The sequence below is a fragment of the Dipodomys merriami genome, unplaced genomic scaffold, assembly GCF_024711535.1.
Source record: "Dipodomys merriami isolate MVZ:Mamm:240054 unplaced genomic scaffold, mDipMer1.0.p SCAF_12, whole genome shotgun sequence".
NCBI lineage: Eukaryota > Metazoa > Chordata > Mammalia > Rodentia > Heteromyidae > Dipodomys > Dipodomys merriami.
This window is the reverse complement of record NW_027202493.1, coordinates 14,756,399-14,777,329: the sequence shown is the minus strand read 5'-3', so window position 1 is coordinate 14,777,329 and position 20,931 is coordinate 14,756,399. Positions and strand designations below refer to the sequence as shown.

The 20,931-nt window shown below is 39.0% G+C and overlaps 1 protein-coding gene across 4 annotated transcripts in view; it reads right to left on the bottom strand.

Annotated features, from left to right (window-relative positions):
- Nucleotides 1-531: 531 nt before the first annotated feature.
- Nucleotides 532-20,931, bottom strand: part of Trmt9b (tRNA methyltransferase 9B (putative)) — a 48,619-nt gene continuing 28,219 nt past the window's right edge. For 3 of the 4 annotated variants that reach the window (XM_070016279.1, XM_070016278.1, XM_070016280.1), the window contains 2 exons: nt 12,845-13,018; nt 532-8,405 (listed from right to left, as the gene is read on the bottom strand). In XM_070016279.1, coding sequence (XP_069872380.1) covers nt 7,384-8,405; nt 12,845-13,018 — 1,196 coding nt within the window. In that variant the 3' untranslated portion in view covers nt 532-7,383. The remainder of the gene's footprint in view (nt 8,406-12,844; nt 13,019-20,931) is intronic. The other variant, XM_070016281.1, reaches the window with a different exon arrangement.

The following is a 20,931-nucleotide window of genomic DNA, read 5'->3' as shown; positions in this document are numbered from 1 at the left end:
CCTTCCTTCCTTCCTTCCTTCCTTCTTCTCTCTTCTCTTTCTTACCTCCCCCTCTTTTCTGAGGCACAGTCTCTGTGTAGCCTATGCTGGCCTTGAACTTCTCATCCTTCAGTTTCAGCCTCCAAAGAACTGAAATTACATGTGCAGCTGATTGGCTCTTGATGAAATGGCAGTACGCCGTGTATTTTTCATTTGTGATCATTTTTTGGTGGTGCAAATAGTGGGAGGCCAAACCAATGCTTTGAGAGACAGAGTTGCTTCTGACATGGCAAGTGAGGGGCTGTCGGCTGCAGCGTGGCAGGGCATCCTGTGTTACTAGATGGCATCCCTTTGGAGCTGGCACAGCAGAGCTGGCTCATGGCCTCTCACCACACCACATCCCTATGTTGAGAGCAATCTGACAATCTGCAGATGGGGGTAGGTCAAAGGTGATTATATTCCTAGCAACGTGAAAGAAGGGTGGTCTTCCAACATTAAACATCACGTTTTCAAACACACCCACTTTGGGATAGTCTATACATCTTTATTTGTCATAAAGCATGTCTTTTTAAAAGTCAATAAAATCCTTTAACTCACTAAAGAGACACTGCTATTAAATGGTTAATTTGGTTTTCTTTGGAAAAACACAAGTCAAATTCAAACCAGTCCAGTTCTGTTGAAGTGTAAGGAAAGTTGGCCTTTGTGAACTGAATTAACACTTGTTCTGTAACACTCAGCATGAAGGAAAGCACGCAGTTCTGTTCATCCAAGACCATTTTTAGAAAGTACATCACTATATAACCTAAGCAGAAACATATCACAAGCAAACAGATTGTACCAGTTTTAATAATACTTACTACAAAAAAGGATTCTGTTACTGGTTCACTCAAATAAAAGATCTTCAAGTTATTCCAAGAGTCAAGACATTTTACATGCTTTTGAGAGTATTGCTAGATTCCACTAGGAAAAACTATAATAACTGTATATTATAGAAAAGAGGAATTTTTTTTACATTTTTGACACAAATACATGTCACCACCAAAAAGAGACATTACAAAATCTGACAATCACCTTTAAATGACCCTGAAAAAAGTCTCTTCAATGAAACATATTTCTATGGTAATTGTTAATTTTATGTTTTCTTGAGTGCACAAGAAAGCTACTTTTTCTTGGTTGGTAATGACAGCAAACACCAGATGTCTGGGAATATATATTTAAATACATACATATTTAAAAGTATCTTATAAAAATGGGACAATTTCACATACATATTCAGAATGTCTCACAAATTCCACTCCTGTGGATATTAAGTTCTGCCAGTATTTTGTAGAAATAAGCAGAGTAGAACCACAAGTCTTTACTAATGGAGTGTTACTCTATACATTAATAGAAATCAAAGTGGAATGACATAAAACTCATATTTAAAAAGGCTTATCCTTCATTCAGACTCCCTCCTGAGTGAACATAAATTATTTTCAGTTTGTTCAGCCAATTCATCATTCAGTTACACTGGGGACAGATGAACTTCAATATTTTCCTTTTATATTATGGTAATATCTATAGACAGTAGATATCCCATGTGGAGAAAATATATTGTTTCATGTGAATTAGTTGATTAGGCTGGACTTAGATCTATCTCCCCAGCTCTAATTGAAAGAAAGATCAAGTATGTACTTATTTTTCCAGCTGAGAATCCAATTGGCCACTTGGCTTTCATAGTGGTCCCTCAGATTGGCCAGAGTGATGCCATTAGAGCTCAGATTTCTTCCAGATAAGGCAATTCATTATCCATGTACTATCAATTTCAAAAGACCATCATCAAGAAATGAGAACATCGACTACAACCAAAATGATTCACAGTCCTATTAGTGAGTCCCAAACTATGGGTGCCCTGATTAATTAAAAAAATACAACTTACAGTATTTCCTCTTTGATTAGTTTTCTTATGTTTTTGTCTAGTTCTCTTGCCAAATACATTTTCTGTATTGTCATTTCAACCCTAGGCTGTGAGAGTTCTTTGAAACATTCTCAAGTAACATGGGCTACAGATATTGAGTTTATTGCAATTTCAAAGCAGCAATCATAATTCTGCTGTAAGTCAGGGCTAGAAAGAAGGGAGCATTCTATTTTGGGGTCCACTAATGGTCTTTCTGAGGCTGTCATCAGATGGAACAGGCTTATATGAATATAATAAGCCTTCTATGGAAAAGGCTTATACACTTCGCATTTTTATATCCAAGTATATATCCATGAGGTGGGTTAATTACTTGACATTATATAAGTTCTCATAACACTGTTTAAAATAGCAGATTGCAGAACAGGAAACACTGATGCAATCTCAGAAAATGAGGCTGAGGGAAATGTGTCTATTTATGAAGGGTGTGAATGCCATTCACTTGATAGGGCAGGACACATTATTTTCTGAAATTCTACAGAGCACTTGTACTAGAGGATGCCAATAGGTCTAGGACAAGTTCGGTGAAACCTAGATTTGCACTGGGTGTCAGTGGTTCATGCCTGTAATCCTAGTTACTCAGGAGGCTGAGATCTGAGGATTGCAGTTCAAAGACAGCCCAGGTGAGGAAGTCTGTGAGACTCTTATCTTCAATAAACCACTAGAAAACTGGAAGTGGCACTGTGGCTCAAGCAGTAAAGTACTCGCCTTGAGCTGAAGAGTGCAGGGACAGTGCCCAAGCCCAGAGTTCAAGCCTCATGACCGACCCCTTCCCACCTCAAAATAAGATTTGCTTAAGACAGACCATGAATATGTGAATATGCACTGGTTACTCTTAGAGGATATTTTATATATTGGATTTCTCAAACTCAACAATATGATATGGTAACAAGCATATAAATATGAAAAATACCCCAAACTGATATGTCATTTAATTCTAGTATTCAGTGTACAGTGAAGACTTCAGACAATTCATGGTCTTCTCTCCTCTGTATCTAGCACACCACTGGGCTCTATGGACAAATAGAATGAACTATCTGAATAGTGTTTAATTCTCTCAGTTACAAAATGAGAAAACAGCTACTCAATTTTTAAAAGGTTTAAAGCGTTGAAGAAAAGTGATTATAGGGTATTTTGCCTCTAAGAGCTATTTTGTACTCAAATCAAATAGAGATAGATTTATAGATATAAAAAATAAAAAGGTAGGGGAAATAGGCAAGGGACTACTATCTATTGTCTCGTAGTGTGATTTTTACTTAATCTGTGCAAGTTCTGTGCAAAAGGAACAACCAGACCGAACCTTGAAAGAATCTTAAAACCTGCTAAGCACAGTGACAGGGTCCCAGTGGGGGAAAAAATATGGTATTATGGTTATAGACTCAGGCTTGTCTGAATCTCAGCTCTGCCTCTGACTAATGTGTGATGTGTACTAAGGCAATTTATTTCTACCTCGATTTTCCTCATCAGTAGAATGGGAACACAAGTATATTTCTCTCTGAGGGTGTGTGAAGGATTACAAATAAAATAATAAATGTTGGATTTTTTTTCTTTTTTTTTTTTTTTTGGGGGTCCGGTCGTGGGGCCTGAACTCTGGGCCTGGGCGCTGTCCCTCAGCTCTTCAGCTCAAGGCTAGCACTCTACCACTTGAGCCACAGCGCCACTTCTGGCTTTTTTCTTATGTGGTGCTGAGGAATCAAACCCAGGGCCTCATGCATGCAAGGCAAGTGCTCTACCACTGAGCCACCTTCCCAGCCCCATAAATGTTGGATTTTATATAGTAGAAAAATGAAAGGCAGGGTTTGTGTTCATTTATTTTCTAAGCTGCAGTTTCATAGCTGTGGTTGGACTCTATTTTAACCTTCTTCCCTAACTGGTGCTCACAGTTATTAGAAAATTTATTTTTTGTGTGCCAGTTCTATGGCATGAACTCAGGGCCTGGGAGCTGACCCTGAGTTATTTTTGCTCAAGGCTATCACTTTATCACTTGAACCACAGCTCTACTTCCTGTTTTTTTTTTGTTGGTTAATTGGAGATAAGAGTTTCATGGACTTTTCTGCCTGGGCTGGCTTTGATTCGTGAATCTCAAATCTCAGTCTCCTGAGTAGCTAGGATTATAAATGTGAGCCACCCGAGCCCAGCTCCACAACTCAGTTTTAAGGAGTATCCTCTTCTACCCAGGTCAACTACTCAGCTAAACTTACTATTCTCTCAATCCATATATTAAAAAAGAATTGTCCGGTGCTAATTCTTTTATAACCAATAACTCGCAAATGCATGAACGTTCCTGGCTGATTTATATCTGGGTTATTTTCTGTCTTTACCTCCAATTTTCACCAGTTCAATTGAAGGTCAGTTAAAATACACATGGATTCTTGGCATTTAGAATTCGGAAGATACATAAACATGAGCTAGAAACAAGAATGAATGCTATACTGCAAGCTCATAGGAATGAGTGATGTAAAAGGAGGGGCAACCAATATGGCAGTCTAGATATAATATTTTAAGATACTTCAGCAACTAGCTTGTTAGGTCCTATGATGTGCTGATGTATTTCATCACTGCTGATACTGAAGATGAACCTATCATTGGGCTTTTAGTACATTTTTAGTACGTTTTGATTGCATTCTTTGTCCTGTTTTTTTTTTGTTGGCTGGTGGGTTGGTTTTGTTTTGTGTGTGTTAGGGATTGAACTAAGGGCCTTGTGCCTGTTGGATAAGCACTCTACCACTTGCACGAAGCCCAGCCCTTTTAGTTTAGCTTCCCTCCCCTACCCCTTGCCCACAGATAGTAGCTCACATTTTTTTTTTCTCAGCCTTGGCCTGTAATCTTCCTGTCTCTGCCACCTGAGTAGCTGGGGCTATAGGTAAATGCCACTATAATCAGCCTCTTTATCCATGGTAGTGCATTTCTCCCCAAATTGTTCTTCACATAAGCCAGTGAAACATTGGGATATCAGCAAACGTTTTTTAAGGATTCTCCAACAATCCCCCAAACCCTTCCCTTTGCCTTCCACATCAGACTATAGGACTCGAACTACAAAGATGATATTTGACACCATATTAACAATGAAGTAAAATTTAAATTACTTCCAATAGATCAGTAAAATCTGTAAACAAGCCAATTAAGGCTAATGGAACCTTCACAAATAGTCTATATATATACTCATTTATGACTTACATTTTCCTTTGAGGACAACTCTAAAAATGAGTAAGCTTTTTAAGTGATCAAGATGTCTACATTAGTTCAGCTGTTCAAAGGCTTTGTTTTTAATCCAAAGGCAAAAGTTAAATGAAAGAGTGCTTTTCACAAAGCTATCCCTCAGAGGATAGTGACCATAGGGTTTAATGTTTGTTATACAAAATAAGATCTAATGTGTATAATTTTATGCTGTACACTTAAAGATCAAAAGACTGCTATTACTAGTGGTATTTTGGTTACAGCTCTGTCAAAATTACATGAAACTATCTCCCACGTCTTTTACAAAGTGGGGTGTGTGTGGTGTGGTATGGTGTGTGTGTGTGTGTGTGTGTGTGTGTGTGTGTGTGTGTGTGTGTGTGTGTGTGTGTGTGTGTGTGTGTTGCTCATACATATGAGCTCCAGAACTATTCTGGCATGACTTATGAACTGAATTCCATGTCATGACCTTTACATTGTAGGCTACTATCAGGCACAGATGACCTCAAGCACATAATTCTAGCAGAAAGCCTAGAATTAAAGAGTGAAAACAAATTTCAGAGAGAAGTAAAACAGTCTATCCATAATAAAAAAAAGGCCATTAGAGATTTTTTTTCACAAGGACAAAAATCACTTACACTCATGACTTAATGTCCTAATTTGATAAATCGATGACAAACTAAATTAAAATTTATTTTAAACTCTAGGTCTACTTGTGTTTCCATTGTTTCTCTAATGCAAAATGTGCATTGAACAACACAAATCTTAATGTAGCATTTCCACCAGACAACTTGGTCTACCAAACCAGGAATGACCCAATCTTAGGTCGAAGCCAAATGAATTTTAAATGCCAGCATTTTCCAGTTATACTTTGATATAGAAGACTTCAAGTTCTTCAAAACAACACCATGAATTTAAGTACACAGTACAATCAATGAAGAAAAGAATACCCCCTTTTAATATCCATTACTCCATTATTTTTGTTGTGCTGTTGAAAAACAAAACAAAAATCAGGCTTCTTTTTGGATTGCAGGGGTCCATAAACTAAAGTCTTTAAAAAAAATTCTACTCATTAAGGAACTGTCTTGGACCATATTCTTAGTCAACTCATTTATCTTCTTAAATCTCTCATTTTATCTTAATTTATGTCTTAGGATTCAAGCTATAGATTTAAGCAGATGCATGAGTAAATTGAAATACAGTAATTACACAATGCCTAAGCTCTTCATTTTTCTATAAAGTGATAGCAGTTAATTTTGTACACAGAAAAGTAATGCCTAGATACTAGTTTTAAAATGAATTTTAAAACAAGAAATCTCACTCATATATCTCCAACAAATATCTACCTGGCATTTTGCCAACATATTAATCCCCAGAGCAAAAGAAAACAGTGCTCCAATTAGACTCTTCAACATATTCTTTCAATTCATATGAAAAGCACAATTCTAGATGATCGTATTTAATCTTGATGTTACCTTAACTGGCCACTCGCTTTATTTCCTCAGATATTTGAAAAATGCCACCAGAATACTAACAATAACTTCCCATACCTGTGGACTGCGCTCTCTACCTGCTATATGGTGTTTTTATTCTAAGTAACTAATGGTGCTGGGGAATCAAAGTCTAGGCCTTAAGCATGCTAAGCATGTGCTCTGCCTCTCAGTTACACCACCAGATCCTGCTAATAGTTCCTTTAAAAATCTCTTGAGCAACACTGGGTATAACTCATGCAGAACTCAGCATGAAGGAAGTTTATTTGGAATTTTGGCAAGTGCCATAACACTTTCTGTATCTCTCCATTGTCTTCCATTTGTTGGAAGACTTAAGTAGAAGCAAAACCTTCATGATAAAATAGGCCATCATGTGATCCAACATTTTATACATCTGAGCATCAGGATATGTTTCCTTGTTATCTCTCATGTAGATGTAGAACATTACCCTTTTACTTTATATAAAAATACTACTTGAAAGGTCTATTAACAGCAGAATCCTAAAGGGTTAAAGTGTAATACTGAAAAAAACTATATATATATATATATATATATATATATATATGTATGTATTCTTATAAGAGTTTCATCCTTGGGGCTGGGAATAAAACTTAAATTACTAAAGGGTATTTTCTATTGCCTTTTCAGATCTCTGTATTGACAATATCTTGCACTAAATGCTTTATGTGCTATACAGGGATTTAAATATTATAAAATTCAGGTAACCATACCAATGCTACAGGGTTGATGGTTGATCTTTTGAAAAAGTTGCCCGAAATGGTCCATTTAATCACAACTTTCCTTTTTCTCTGCGATGATACACCAGTTGCCATGATCATTCCCAGAGCTCAGAATACTGAGCTCCCTTGCGTTCTCCAGCAGCAGGTCAGAAAGCTCACCCTCTCGAAACACATGGTAGTAGCGCATAAAGGCCTTGGAATCCAACAGGTCAGGCTGTTCATCAATGGGTACTGGGCCATCTGGGTTGGAATCTGTGGAGCTGACTGCAGAAATCCTTTTCAATATTTGACTGGCAGAAGGGACACTTTCTTCTAAGTTCCCTGCATCCATACAATTCTCACTGTAAGTGTTGGTTAGAAAATCCCCCCCTCCATTTCGCTTACTTTCTCCTCCATGGTCTCCCTGGAAGTGCTTCGGAGTGCTTGGTGCTCTCGGCCACGCCACCAGTTTTTGAGAAGAATTCTCCACAAACACTTCCTCATCCAAGTTTGGCCCTTTGGCTGGAAATGACTCTCGGGGATCCAAATCTAAACTTGAGTGTCTAGAAGGCTGGATAGATACAGTATTCCTGGTCCACTCATCTGCTGTTCTCAATGGTCTCCCTCTTTCAATCTGCTTCCTCAGACTGGATTCATCCAAAGACCTGGAGAAAAACCAGGAACGGAAAGACTTTCCTAATGTGTTATAGAAGCCATTTTCCTGCTCCCCTTCCTTTGATGTATTTCCACAGCAGGCTCTGGAGATGACAGACCCATAGTCCATGCTGTGGGATCGTTTGGAGTCACAGCGCTCCTTGAAACAAACAGAACATGTACCCTCAGGATGGCAGGCCTGGCTGCTTTCTGGATGTCCACACTGCTGATTTTTTCCAGACGGTCTGGATTCTGAGAAGAGCCGGGAACAGAAGGCCCTATTCCATGGAACAAGCACATCTTGCTTTTCAAAGTGGCGATTCTTTTGTTCCATTGCCCAGACATAAATCATCAACTGACCTCCTGGGACTAAGACCCTGGCCATTTCTTTGATTGCTCTGATTCTTCTTTGCTTTGTGGAAAAATGATGTATGACTGCAAAAAAAAAAAAAAAAAGAAAGAAACTAGATCTCAATGTGTATACACATACAGAAACACACACATTAATATACTAGTGTTTCATGGATCAATGATGAATTTTATTTTATTTTATTTTATTTTTTTTGTCCATTGTGGGGCCTGAACTCTGGGCCTGGGTGCTGTACCTCAGCTCTTCAGCTCAAGGTTAGCACTCTACCATTTGAACCACAGCACCACTTCTAGCCTTTTCTGCTTGTGTGGTGCTGAGGAATTGATCCTAGGGCCTCATGCGAGGTTAGTACTCTACCACTGAACTATTTTCCCAGCCCAACAATGATGAAATTTTGACAGAGCAAAACCTCCTTCTATACTGCCAGGCAGGTGGGAGGAACAACATAGGTCAACTTTTAGGAAAGAATATGATTTTGGCTTCATTTTCCTTACTTATTAGACAGCTGTTCTTGGATAAATTATTTAAGTTATATAAACTTTAAGTTTCTTGGTTATAGTAAGAAGCCTAGAATAAGTAATCTGTGAGGGCTTGCCCCATTCCAAACTCCTGTGAATCCTGTTAAGCAAAAGGAAGACAAGCATGAATCACTAAAACTTGAAGGGCTACTAAGGTCAGTATGTGTTCCCCGGTAGGATTTTATGAAAGAATTCAGTTTATGCACACCTATGTAAATATCACAATGGAACCCTTATGTATCATTAAATTATGCTAATATAAAATTATGCTAATATAAAACCCACCAATTGGTGGGGTTTTGGGGGCAGTTATAGGACTTGAGCTCAGGGCCTGGATACTGTTTATAAGCTCTTTTGCTCAAGGTTAGTGTCCTATGAGTTTGAGCTATAGCTCTACTTACAGTTTTTGAGTGGCAAATTGGAGATAAGAGTCTCACAGGACTTTTCTGCCCAGGCTGGCTTCAAACCAAGATCCTCAGATCTCAGCCTCCTGAGTACCTAGAAGCTAGGATTGTAAGCCTGAGCCATTAATGCCTGGCATAATTGGTGCTTTTTATAGAAACTAAAGATGAGCATCACCAATCATTAGTATTAATAAAGCAAATAGAAGCAGAGGTAATGTTAAAAATGTTTTTTTTCTGATTAGATAATTAAAGAATGAGTCTGCAGAAGTTCAAATGATAATTTGTTTAAATGTTAATATAATTGTGGTATGTGTGTGTGTGTGTGTGTGTGTGTGTGTGTGTGTGTGTGTGTGTGTGTGTGCGTGCGTGCGCGCATGTATATGCTGGTCCTGGGACTTGAACTAAAGATGAAGGTGCTGTCCTTCATCTTTTTTGCTTAAGACTAGTGCTCTACCACTTGAGTTTTACTTCAGGTTTTTCTTTTTATGGTTAATTGGATAAGAGTCTCAAGGACTTTTCTTGAACCATGATTCTAAGATCTCAGGCCCTTGCATAACGAGGATTACAGATCTGAGCCACCAGTGCCCAACTGTAATTGTGTATATTAAAAAATATATTTATAGGTCATCATTTTACTTCAAATGTCTATAAAGTTGCAGTGAGGTTCAAGTAAGACTGCTTTTACCTAGTTGTGTGTTTTTAGGTATGTATATAATTAAACATATATAATACTATATGATATATATTTATATAATTTTATTGATTTATTGCTCTGGGAATCAAACCTAGGGTCTTGTGCCTGCTAAGCAAATTCTCTACTACTGATCTACATCCCCTGCCTTGTTGGATATATTATTAATCCAACAGTGTATAGAAATGGCTAGTCTATTAGTTCCTAGAAGTTTAATTCCAGTACTGTGTCAAGAGAAAACATGAAATTGTTTGTCCAAACATAGGCTACTACATATTTCAGGGAAGAAACTGGTCCCATGCAAAACGGAGCAAATCTGGCTGTTTAAGAACAAGTGAAGAAGAGAATTCAACAGGAACGCTTTACATTACTATATATTAGGTTTGCATTCCTATCAACATTGTACAAACCATGCTATCTTTATTATGCAGCAGTGTAGGAAAGCTAGAGACAGGAAGGTAAGCAGGGATTGAAGAACAAGCCACCACTGGCATATTTAACCTCTGATTTATCAGGAATTAACCTTGTGATCTTTGACCAATCACTCCATCTTCCTAGGAAGATTGCAACCCCCATTCATAGAACTCATGCATCGGTCACTGATCTAGATTAGGCATGAGGTGAGGATTGAGACAGAACCAACACAATGCTGATGTTCTATTATCAAGTGCTTTGAGGGTCATTAACTTGTTCTTAAACCACTCTAGAACAACATCTTTCTTTTTCTCCTCCTGCTCTTCCTCTTCCCCTTCTCCTTCCTCCTCCTCCTCCTCCTCCTCCTCCTCCTCCTCCTCCCCCTTCTTCTTCTTCTTCTTCTTCTTCTTCTTCTTCTTCTTCTTCTTCTTCTTCTTCTTCTTCTTCTTCTTCTTCTTCTCCTCCTCCTCCTCCTCCTCCTCCTCCTCCTCCTCCTCCTCCTCCTCCTCCTCCTCCTCCTCCTCCTCCTCCTCCTTCTCTTTCTCCTCCTCTTCTTCCTTCTCCTTCTCTCCTTCCTCCTTTTCCCCATTTCTTCATCTGAGACAGAGACAATGTTATGCAGTCCAAACTAGTCTTGAACTCTCAACCATCTTGCCTGTTTCCTGCACATTAGACTTACATTCCTACCTTTCTTCAAAATCTAAGGACTATAAGCACACAACCCCAGGTCTGACTCTAGTTATATACTTTTCTGACTTTACCAGATTTCAACTTCTTTAGGTGGGATAAGCAAATCCAAATATCTTTCAATGGAGACTGAAAGCACTATGCAATGTTGTCTAGTTCAACAACAACCCTTCTTTGTTATGGTTGAGTGCCCCTAAAATATAGACCCAAGCTTTATCTCCAAACAAGGGGGGTAATGATTTTAGGAGGCAGGAACAGATTTTCTACTGCACAAAGACACAGCAACAGGGGAGAAAGTAGCAGATGTCTGCAAGCCTTCTCAAGCATCTCACCCTCTTGATAAACTCAATCTTAGACTTTCCAGCCTCTAGAACCATGAGAAATAAATGTCTACTGCCCAATTCCCCCAGTCTGTGATTTTTGTTATAGCGGCCTGAAGAGATTAAGAATGCCTCTTACCATGCTTACAATGAAAACAGATGCCCTAGTTTAAAGTGCACAGAACTAAGATGTCATAAGGCAGGTTTCCATGAACATCAGTTCTTGCCAGTCCTAACCAATTCAAGGTTATGGCATCCAGGCCTGCACCTCTTCAAGAAGGCAAATATATAATTCCCATCTCATTGAAAAAAATGTTTTCTCACCTATTTCACAAAAAACAATTCATATTATATATGAATAATAGTTTTATGTAAGATAACTTTGCTTTGGTAAAGCTTTGTATACTCAGAGTAGCTTCTTAAAGTAATTTGCTTTGCAAAAGTTTTTCTTCTGCTCAAGTATTTACCATAGGATTCCCTTAAATACAAATTTCCTACCTAACTTAAATAAGACTAACATAATAGGTATCCAGAATACATATATTGGGTAAAATAAGCCATAGGTGCATGGGTTTTTAGGAGGATACATGTGTGTTTTCCAGGCATAGTTTTTTGAGAAATATGAGGAACATATTTCCTATACTCATGAACAGTCTCTGACAAAAAAAAAGACAGCATAGCATTATAAGAAAAAGCACTCTTGTGTGGAACTGGTGGCTCATACCTGTAATCCTAGCCACTCAGGAGACTGATACCTGAGGATTGTGGTTCAAGGCCAGCCAGGCAGGAAAGTCGATGAGACTCATAGCTCCAAATAATTACCACAAAGTCAGAAATAGAGCTCTGGCTCCAAGTGGTGGCACACTAGCCTTAAACACAAAAGCTCAGGAACAGTTCTCAGGCCTTGAGTTTAAGCCCTAAGAAAAGTATACATAAAAACGAACAGAAAACCAAAAACCCACACTGCACTCTAAAACTAGGTGTGATCCAAAGTGTTCCAGGAACTTGAGTGCCAGTGAGCGGCACACTGATCCAGGTGACAAGTTCATTACTTCTCGAATTCTCTGTTAGTATAGGGTACGATAGTGTCCTAGAAAGTTAATATAACAGCTAAAACCTTCATGTTGAAAGAATCAGATTTATTTAGTCTAACCAAGTACTATCTTCAGTGAGTAAGATTACTCTAGCACCGTTTTTCCCCCTTATAAATAAAAGGAATAGGAATGAATCATCAAAAAGAATACAATAACAGTTTGAAGGCTTAAATAAATTAAACAATCATTTACATCAAAAGAGCATTTGAGATTAGTCAAGTAACTCAAACAGCTGAAGTATTTTCTTTTTCTAGCATTAGATAAAACAAATCACATAGACCTGTTTACAACAGAATGGATGTTGAGTTATGAGAGTGGTTTGAACCATGTAAGTTATTCTCGTATTAAAGTGTGAATGTGTGACTAACTGTCTTACCTCCTATGGAGATGACAGCATCGAAGCCCTGGTCCCTAAAGGGGAGATTAAGGTTGTCACATACCATGACTTCACTTCCTCCATTCCGGGCAATCTCTACCAAGGGCTTACAGTAGTCACAGCCCAGGATATGTACCTGGCTGTTTACTTTAAGATATTTTCCAGTTCCACAGCCTATAAGAGAAAAACCTGTGTTACATGTTATTCTTTATTATTTTTATTTTTGCCAAGTCCTGGGGCTTGAAGTCAGGGCCTGGGCACTGCCCCTGAGCTTTTTTTGCTAAAGGCTATCAGTCTACTATTTGAGCCACAGCTCCCTTTTCAGCTTTTTGGTGGTTCATTGGAGATAAGAGTCTCAGTCTTTTTTGCCCAGTCTGGCTTTGATCTATGATCTGCAGATCTCAGTTTCCTGAGTAGCAAGCATTTCAGAATCTAGAACATGATATTCTTTTTTTAAAATTTAATTTTATTTTATTTGTGAACATACTGTACAGAGGAGTTACAATTACATGGGCAGGATAATGCATACATTTCTTACCAAGCATTGCAGCCTCCTCCTTTGTTTACCCTTCACATCCCTTCCCAGCCTCCCCCGTCCCCCCCATCCCAATCCTTCTCCTCCCCCCCCCCCATAGAACATGATATTCTTAATGGAAGACAGAAAATAGTTTTGTCTTACAACAATCAATCTAAGTCTTATATTAAATAACCAAGACAGTATACAACTGTGAAGGTATTCACAAAAGCAGAGGAAAGGCCTTTAGAAAATTCTATAGACTTTTGTATATAAGGGAACAGAGAATGAGAAAAAGAATGTGATATAGTCTATTTCAGTGCTGGGGTTTGAACCTGGACCCTTCCATTTGAGTTACAACTCCTGCCTGAGATTACGTAGTGAATCCTCGCATACTTGCACAACTAAAACACACTAGCTAGTGCACTGAGAAGAATGACCTGGAACGAGGCACAGACATGTGACCACTTTGCTGTCACAGATGTATTTCCTTGTATATGACTGTGTGTTAAGCCTGCTGCTCTCCTGACATCTTCAAAGGTTCTGACCACTTGCTGACAAACTTCTGCCAATGACATTCCACTACTATAACTAATTGGTGCAATAAAATCTTGTGTTTGTCCTAAAAGTTGATGCCTTTTAAGTTTTTTAAAAAACTTGAATGTGAATGAAAATACAAAATCTAACATCTTTTAACCTTATCTACTGTGAGTGCTAAATTGTAAATGACATCTACTGACTCTGTTCTAATGAAGAACTTAAAAAAAGACTTTTTTTTTCAAGCTTCACAACTGACAAAAAAGACTATTTTTGACATTGTTGTCTAGTGGCAAAGAGCAAATCATTCAGGATTTGTACAACCCAAAGATTTAAATCAATAGATATAACTAAAAATGTGCTAAAGAGTTCGTAACCTGATAAATAACCATCTTGAAACATCTAGCATCCCTATCTATGTCTTTCTCTGTCTGTCTATCTATCTGTCTGTCTGTCTATCTATCTATCTATCTATCTATCTATCTATCTATCTATCTATCTATCTATCTATCTATCTGTCTATCTATCTGTCTATCTATCTATCATCATCATCATAATACCATGTGTGATGGCATGTTCCTGGAGTCACAACTACTTAGAGGCTAAAGCAGAAAGTTCACTTGAGCCCATGAATTTAAGACTAGCCTTGGCACCATGTTGATACCTCTCTCAAAAGAATATATATATGCATATATACATATATTCTATGATAGATATGGAATCTGATTCACTTCTACAATGTTTAAAAATCATTAGCACTAAAAAAAAATCATGAGCACTGATATCTGTATTTACTAGCATGACTAACCTATAGATTTTTCTGAGAAAAATATCTACCAATATCCAAAGGCAATTGTTGCTTCTAAAAGACATATGACAGCCTTTAACAACTCATTCTTAATAGGTGTTTTTCAGAATTACGAGACACAAAACCAAAATGCCAGCTGAGACGATGAAGAGTTTATGGTGCAAGTCACTAATATGAATGTTCTCCCCAAAGTCTGTAGAAACAGCTGCATTTGGGGGTGAGGGTCGGTCATGGGGCTGGAACTCTGGGCCTGAGCACTGTCCCTGAGCTCTTCAGCTCAAAGCAAGCAATCTACCACTTGAGCCACAGTGCCACTTCCAGTTTTGGGGTGGTTAATTGGAGATAAGAGTCTCACAGGGACTTTTCTGCAGGGGTTGGCTTTGAACCGGGATCCTCAGATCTCAGCCAGGATTACAGGTGTGAGCCACCGGAGCCCGGCAACAACTGCATTTTCAAAATTAGGAGAGCTTTGCTAAGATAAAACCTTTCTTGAAAGAGCATTCTCTGTTTCTATGGGGAAAGATAAATATCATATATTTTATATACACTTCTTGACTACAAAGATGAGGAAATATATTTTAATCTGCAGACATGATGCTTGCTCTCTGCCTTCCTCCCCTCCCCCTCTAGTGGGTGCTCTAATTTTATTTCCAAATTGAAGGAATGATCACTACCAAATGATTTAGTCAATTAAAAATACACACTGAAAACAAACACACTGAGCCTTAAAAAGTGGAATCTTAGTTATTGAGAAATTAATTTGCTGTATTATGTACACAAAGATAATGTTTTCAGCACATTTGAACATTCTGTCTGGGATCAGATGCATAGAGAATCTTAGCAAATAACATTCTAGGTCTGTACATTCTCTTAATTAATAAACTGATTCCAAAGAAAGGCTTCAAAGCATCCAATGCCCTCCTTGTGACACCTAATGGATTTAAAATTGACAATCCCATTTCAGGTAAAGGTGGTGTTGTAATTGTACAGGTCACTGTTAACATCATTTTTCCTCTTTGAATCACTGTAGTTCTTTCCTGCTACTTTTCCTGTTCCCTTAGTCCCTCTTAAGGATTGGTTTCCATCCTAAAGCCATTATCACATACTTCGGCAAATAAACGTGATTGAAGCATGGCTGATATGTTTCATAGCATTTCAGACCACTGTAAGTTTCCTTACTAAATTAGTAAAACTGCCTAGAGAAGTCCTGTCTGGGTAACTAGAACCTGGTTACTTCTTGATATTTTTTACTCACTAGCATGTTTTATTAGTAGTTAGCCATAATTCATTATAGCAGTCAAATGAAAAGTACAACTGTGATTTTAACTAAGCAGGCCACCTAGAAACATTTCCTTAGGGAGGTATCATACTGGACTTACCTGACCAGTTTAGAAAAGCAAAACAACTACTCTCCAACAAATGTCCTCTAGGGAGAAAAGCTGTTTTTTTTTTGTTGTTTGTTTGTTTGTTTTGGGTCCGGTTGTGGGGCCTGAACTCTGGGCCTGAGCGCTGTCCCTCAGCTCTTCAGCTCAAGGCTAGCGCTCTACCACTTGAGCCACAGCGCCACTTCCGGCTTTTTCCTTTTTGCTTATGTGGTGCTGAGGAATCGAACCCAGGGCCTCATGCATGCAAGGCATGTGCTCTACCACTGAGCCACCTTTCCAGCCCAGAAAAGCTGTTTTTTTCTCTTTTTCCTCTTGTTCTAGACTGGAAAGAAGCCTTTTAACTTTCTTACTCTGTTCTCCCTGAAAACGACACCTTTTGTACCTCAATTACCTATAGTGTTAGCTACTCCTGGGAAAAGGAACCGAAAAGATCAGTTTCTAACCAGGAAGTTTTCTTTAGCCCAATATCCAGTGGCCTACAGATGTCACCCAGTTAAAAGGAGACCACTGGAATATTAAAACTTCCCCAGCATCTTCCTACCTCATATGCTTTCTCTAACATCCTAATAAAATACGGCGCCTGCAACCCCTAGAGAGATGACTTTTTTTGTGACAAAAGTCCCCATTTTCCAACTTGCTGGCATGTTGCCAATAAGCTTCTTCCTTTTCTAATAAATCTGTCTCTATTTATTGGTTTTGTCACATGGTAGTGGAAATAGGCTAGGTACAATATTACTAATATATCTTTTTCTCTACCCATTCTTTTGGACTTCTTTCCTTTTCATTTATTTTTAAATTTTAATCTTATTTTTAAAAAAGTATCCTGCCTTGGGCAGGAGTCAAGCATTGTTAGATTATTTTTAAATACTGTTGAGTTGTTTCTAGTATTAATGGTAAATCTATACTGCAATCTTTGGTTATTTTGTTGTTGTTACTGTTGTTGTTCAGTACTGGGACTTGAACTCAGGGCCTGGGTGGTGTCCCTTAGCTTTCTGGAGCAAGGCTAGTGCTCTACCTCTTGAGCCACTGCAGTTCTTCCAGCTTTTTGGTGGTTATTTAGAGAAAAGAATCTCACAGACTTTCCTGCTTAGGCTGGCTTTCAGTCAGGATCCTCAGTCTCAGCCTTCTAAGTAGCTAGGATAACAGGTGTGAGACCAGCACTCAGCCTATTACACCCTTTGGATATAATGAGATATAGGAGCTGAGGGAAGATCTGACTCCCTGATTGACACCTAGTTAGATTCTTCCTAGAGGCCCTAAGGGCCTTGATCAAAGGACTGTCAGATAGGCGGCTGGACTGTCCTCATTCTAGTACAGGCTGCTTGAACACCTTGAGGACACTAAACACAACCACAGCTTGCTACTGAAATACAACTTCAGCTGGCTGCTGAAGGTGCTGCCCCAGCAAACAGCTTACACTGTTCTTGTTGCCAGCACAAGCCTCAGTGAAGTTTAGAAGACTGAGACCACTTAAATCCAGGTCATAGGGAAGGCATTTCCTCTGATGGCCCAGCAGAAGGCCAGTGACTGATGCAAACACAGTCCTCATTTATATATTGACATAGCTACTGATGTAAGGGAGTGTGATCTGATTGGTGGCAACACAACTATTCATTTGCATAAACGACCCTGATTGGTGCAGAGACCCTCATCATACCCCCTTTCTATATAGACAAGCTGTTTTGCTTATTTTGAGGATCAGCCAAGAGACATCCATCTCTTTGGTGTTGCCACATTAGGCCTAATAAGGCTTCTCCCTACTGGTTTTCTTGTCTACTTTTGATTTTCCTCATTGAGCTGGTAATGCAAGGGGGAGGGGGTGGGCAGCAATGGTGGCAGGAGCAGCAAGAGCACCCAGACAGGAGCAGAGGAGCTGGCATCAGCAGCTGATAGGTGCTGGCAGTGTCAGGAGAAGCAGCAGAACTGGCAGCAGAAGCTGAGACCATGGAGCTGGTGGTGGTGGGAACTGGAATGTGTTTGCTGTTGTCAAGTTCCATGGATCCCTTGACACCTAAGACATGGGAGTTGTAGAACTTGTTCCTGCAGGGCTAACACCAGAGGGTTTGAGGTACTGCCACTGGCTGTCATCTGCAGCACTGTTAAGGGTTAAAAAATAAAAATAAAAAAGACAACAAATGGGCCAAGAACTTAGGATCACTGGAAGTTTCTTCTTACCTATTCACCACTTCTTTCCAGGTAGAGGGGAGTTCCCAGTAGACCTACTGGGGCTGCATGTCTCAGATTGAGCCCCAATTCCTGGGAGCAACTTCTCTGCTTCTGTGAGTTCAAATCTTTTTAGAGCTCACATATAAATGAATCACATAGTATTTATGTTTTAACAGGCTGCTGGTATCTTGATTTTTTTAAGTACCATTATATATTTAGCTAGGTTTCCGTTTTACAGAACTTTCTCCATTTTATTGAGCCAAAGTTATCAATACAGTCTATCCTCATTGTGTATTTGCTATCAACCCTAAGTCGAAGTGACCCATGTCTCAGTATTTGCATCTCATTCTGAGATGCCTGCACGTAGCATTCTGTTCTCAGCTCTCATGAATGTCAAGAAAAATGATCAAAGTGAAGCATTTGCTTCTGGGCAATGAACTGAGTTGAGACCTTCTTATGGCAGATGTCAGGCTCATCACAGATGAACTTTTTTTTTTTTTGGTCAGTCTCAGGGCTTGAACTCTGGGTCTGGGTGCTGTCCCTGAGCTCTTCAGCTTAAGGCAACACTCTACCACTTGAACCACAGCACCACTTCTGGTTTTCCAGTTGTTAATTGGAGGTAAGAGTCTCACGGGCTTTCTGATCTCAGCCTCCTGAGTAGCTAGGATTACAGGCATGGGCCAACAGATGAACTTTGAGCTGAATTGTCTGAGCACCAACCCAGATATATGATGACTTGGTGACCAGAGTCAATTGCAGTTTTCTGGAACTGAGACTTAATCAGCCTTTGTAACAGTTTGTGGAAATGTCCTCCCCCTTTGCCTCTCTAAACTGCCCAGAGATTGAGACTGAGCCCAATTCTTTTCTTACAAATCCCTGAAACATCAGTCATAATCCTGACAAACAAGTAGTGTAGTCAACACCCTCACTGTAGTTAAGCTATCAAAATAGCCATTGTTTTATGAAACAGAGCACATTCTCAAAGCTACTTAAATGTACTGTCTCCTGGATTTCAAACCCAGTAAGCATCCCAAAATACAGGTTTTTATTCTCAACTAGGTTGGTTATAATCTCAGTCAACACTGTAAAAAAACAAGTATTCTTTTCACAATATATTTGGTGTCACTCTTTTTCTTTGTTGTTGTTGGTGGTGGTGGTGGTCGTGGGTGCTGAACTCTGGGCCTGGGTGCGGTTCCTCAGCTCTTCAGCTCAAGGCTAGTACCCTACCATTTGAGCCACAGCACTAGTTCTGGCTTTTTTCTGCTTCTGTGGTACTGAGGAATCGAACCCAGGGCCTCATGCATGCGAGGCAAGCACTCTACCACTAGGCCACCTTCCCATCCCTCTTTTTTTTGTTTGCATTTTTAATGGTGATTTTGCTTTTTAAAATGGTCCTTAAGCATTTTGGCACCTGAACTAAAGGCTGTAGCATTGCTAGGACAAAATACATGAACGATGAGCTTTGTTCTAGCATGAGTTACAGTGTGTTGGCCATGAGTTTAACACTGACAGTCAACAATACATAGCAAATAAGAGGTCTTTAAGCAGAAGCACAATGAGACAGGTTACATATTGATAGGTTAACAAAGACATATGACCAAACACAGAAACCTGTCCTATAATTCTCACCAGGATAATTACCTCATATATTGTTAATTCAATGTTTACTACCATTTTATAAATCACAGGTCCAATGAGTGATGACAATAAGTTCTAGATTCTCTTAGGAGTCTGTGTGGGTTTGTGCACTAAATAAAGAGACCCTTGTTCTTAAGAATGTTTTAGAAATAACCAAATTTTCACATAGTCCTTCACTAATGTCATGTTCTTACAATTCAATCTTTGCTTCATTTGGAAGTTCTTTCTGTGTAAGATGTGACAAAAACTAGCTCTGTTATTCTATGTGCTTTTGTCCCCTAGCTATGTACTGAGTTCTTTTTCTCTTTACTAGTTTAAGATACTGCTGCCTTATATAGGTTATGAGGAGAACGAGTTCATTGCACCTTCTTAAAGTCAGCTGCTGCCCCCTCCTAATTTTGTGGTGATAGGGACCAAACTGACAGCTCCTCTGAAGTATGTGCTTCGCCACTAAACCACACCTCCAAAGCCTAAAGCCAAGCTTATTTTTAGAATCTGGCATGATAAAGATATTTCTCAGACTCCTAATTTCAATGTGACATATATCACTCCAAACTTCCTCCCTGTTCATACCATTCCGAACAAATTAAAAGCTCTGGACTTCTCTTGACCTTTCTCTCTTTCTCTCTTTCTCTTCTTCCCCTTCTTCTCCCCCCCACAAACACACCAGTATTAAGAGTGATGTCACACTAGGTTAGTTTTTACCTACAGACTTTTGATTCTTATGGGCACGGTCAAAATATAATTTGATGCAAAGCAGTTTTAGGGTAGGCATGCCTGAAGGGCAATCCAAATTTCCCCTAAATCTGAGTCTCAGATCTACTGAGCTAAAGTCTTCCAGATGAATGAATTATTATAAAATTTTTTAAATCTAATTATGTTAAGGTTCTAATAGTGCAATGTGTATATATATAAGGGATGGAACCCATGGGATTAGTAAGAGGAGGATATAGGACTTCTTCCACAATCCCAAATTATGGCTCCCATTTAGATTGCATGAGGACCATTCAAAGTGACCCACCGGTACAAAACCATCAGT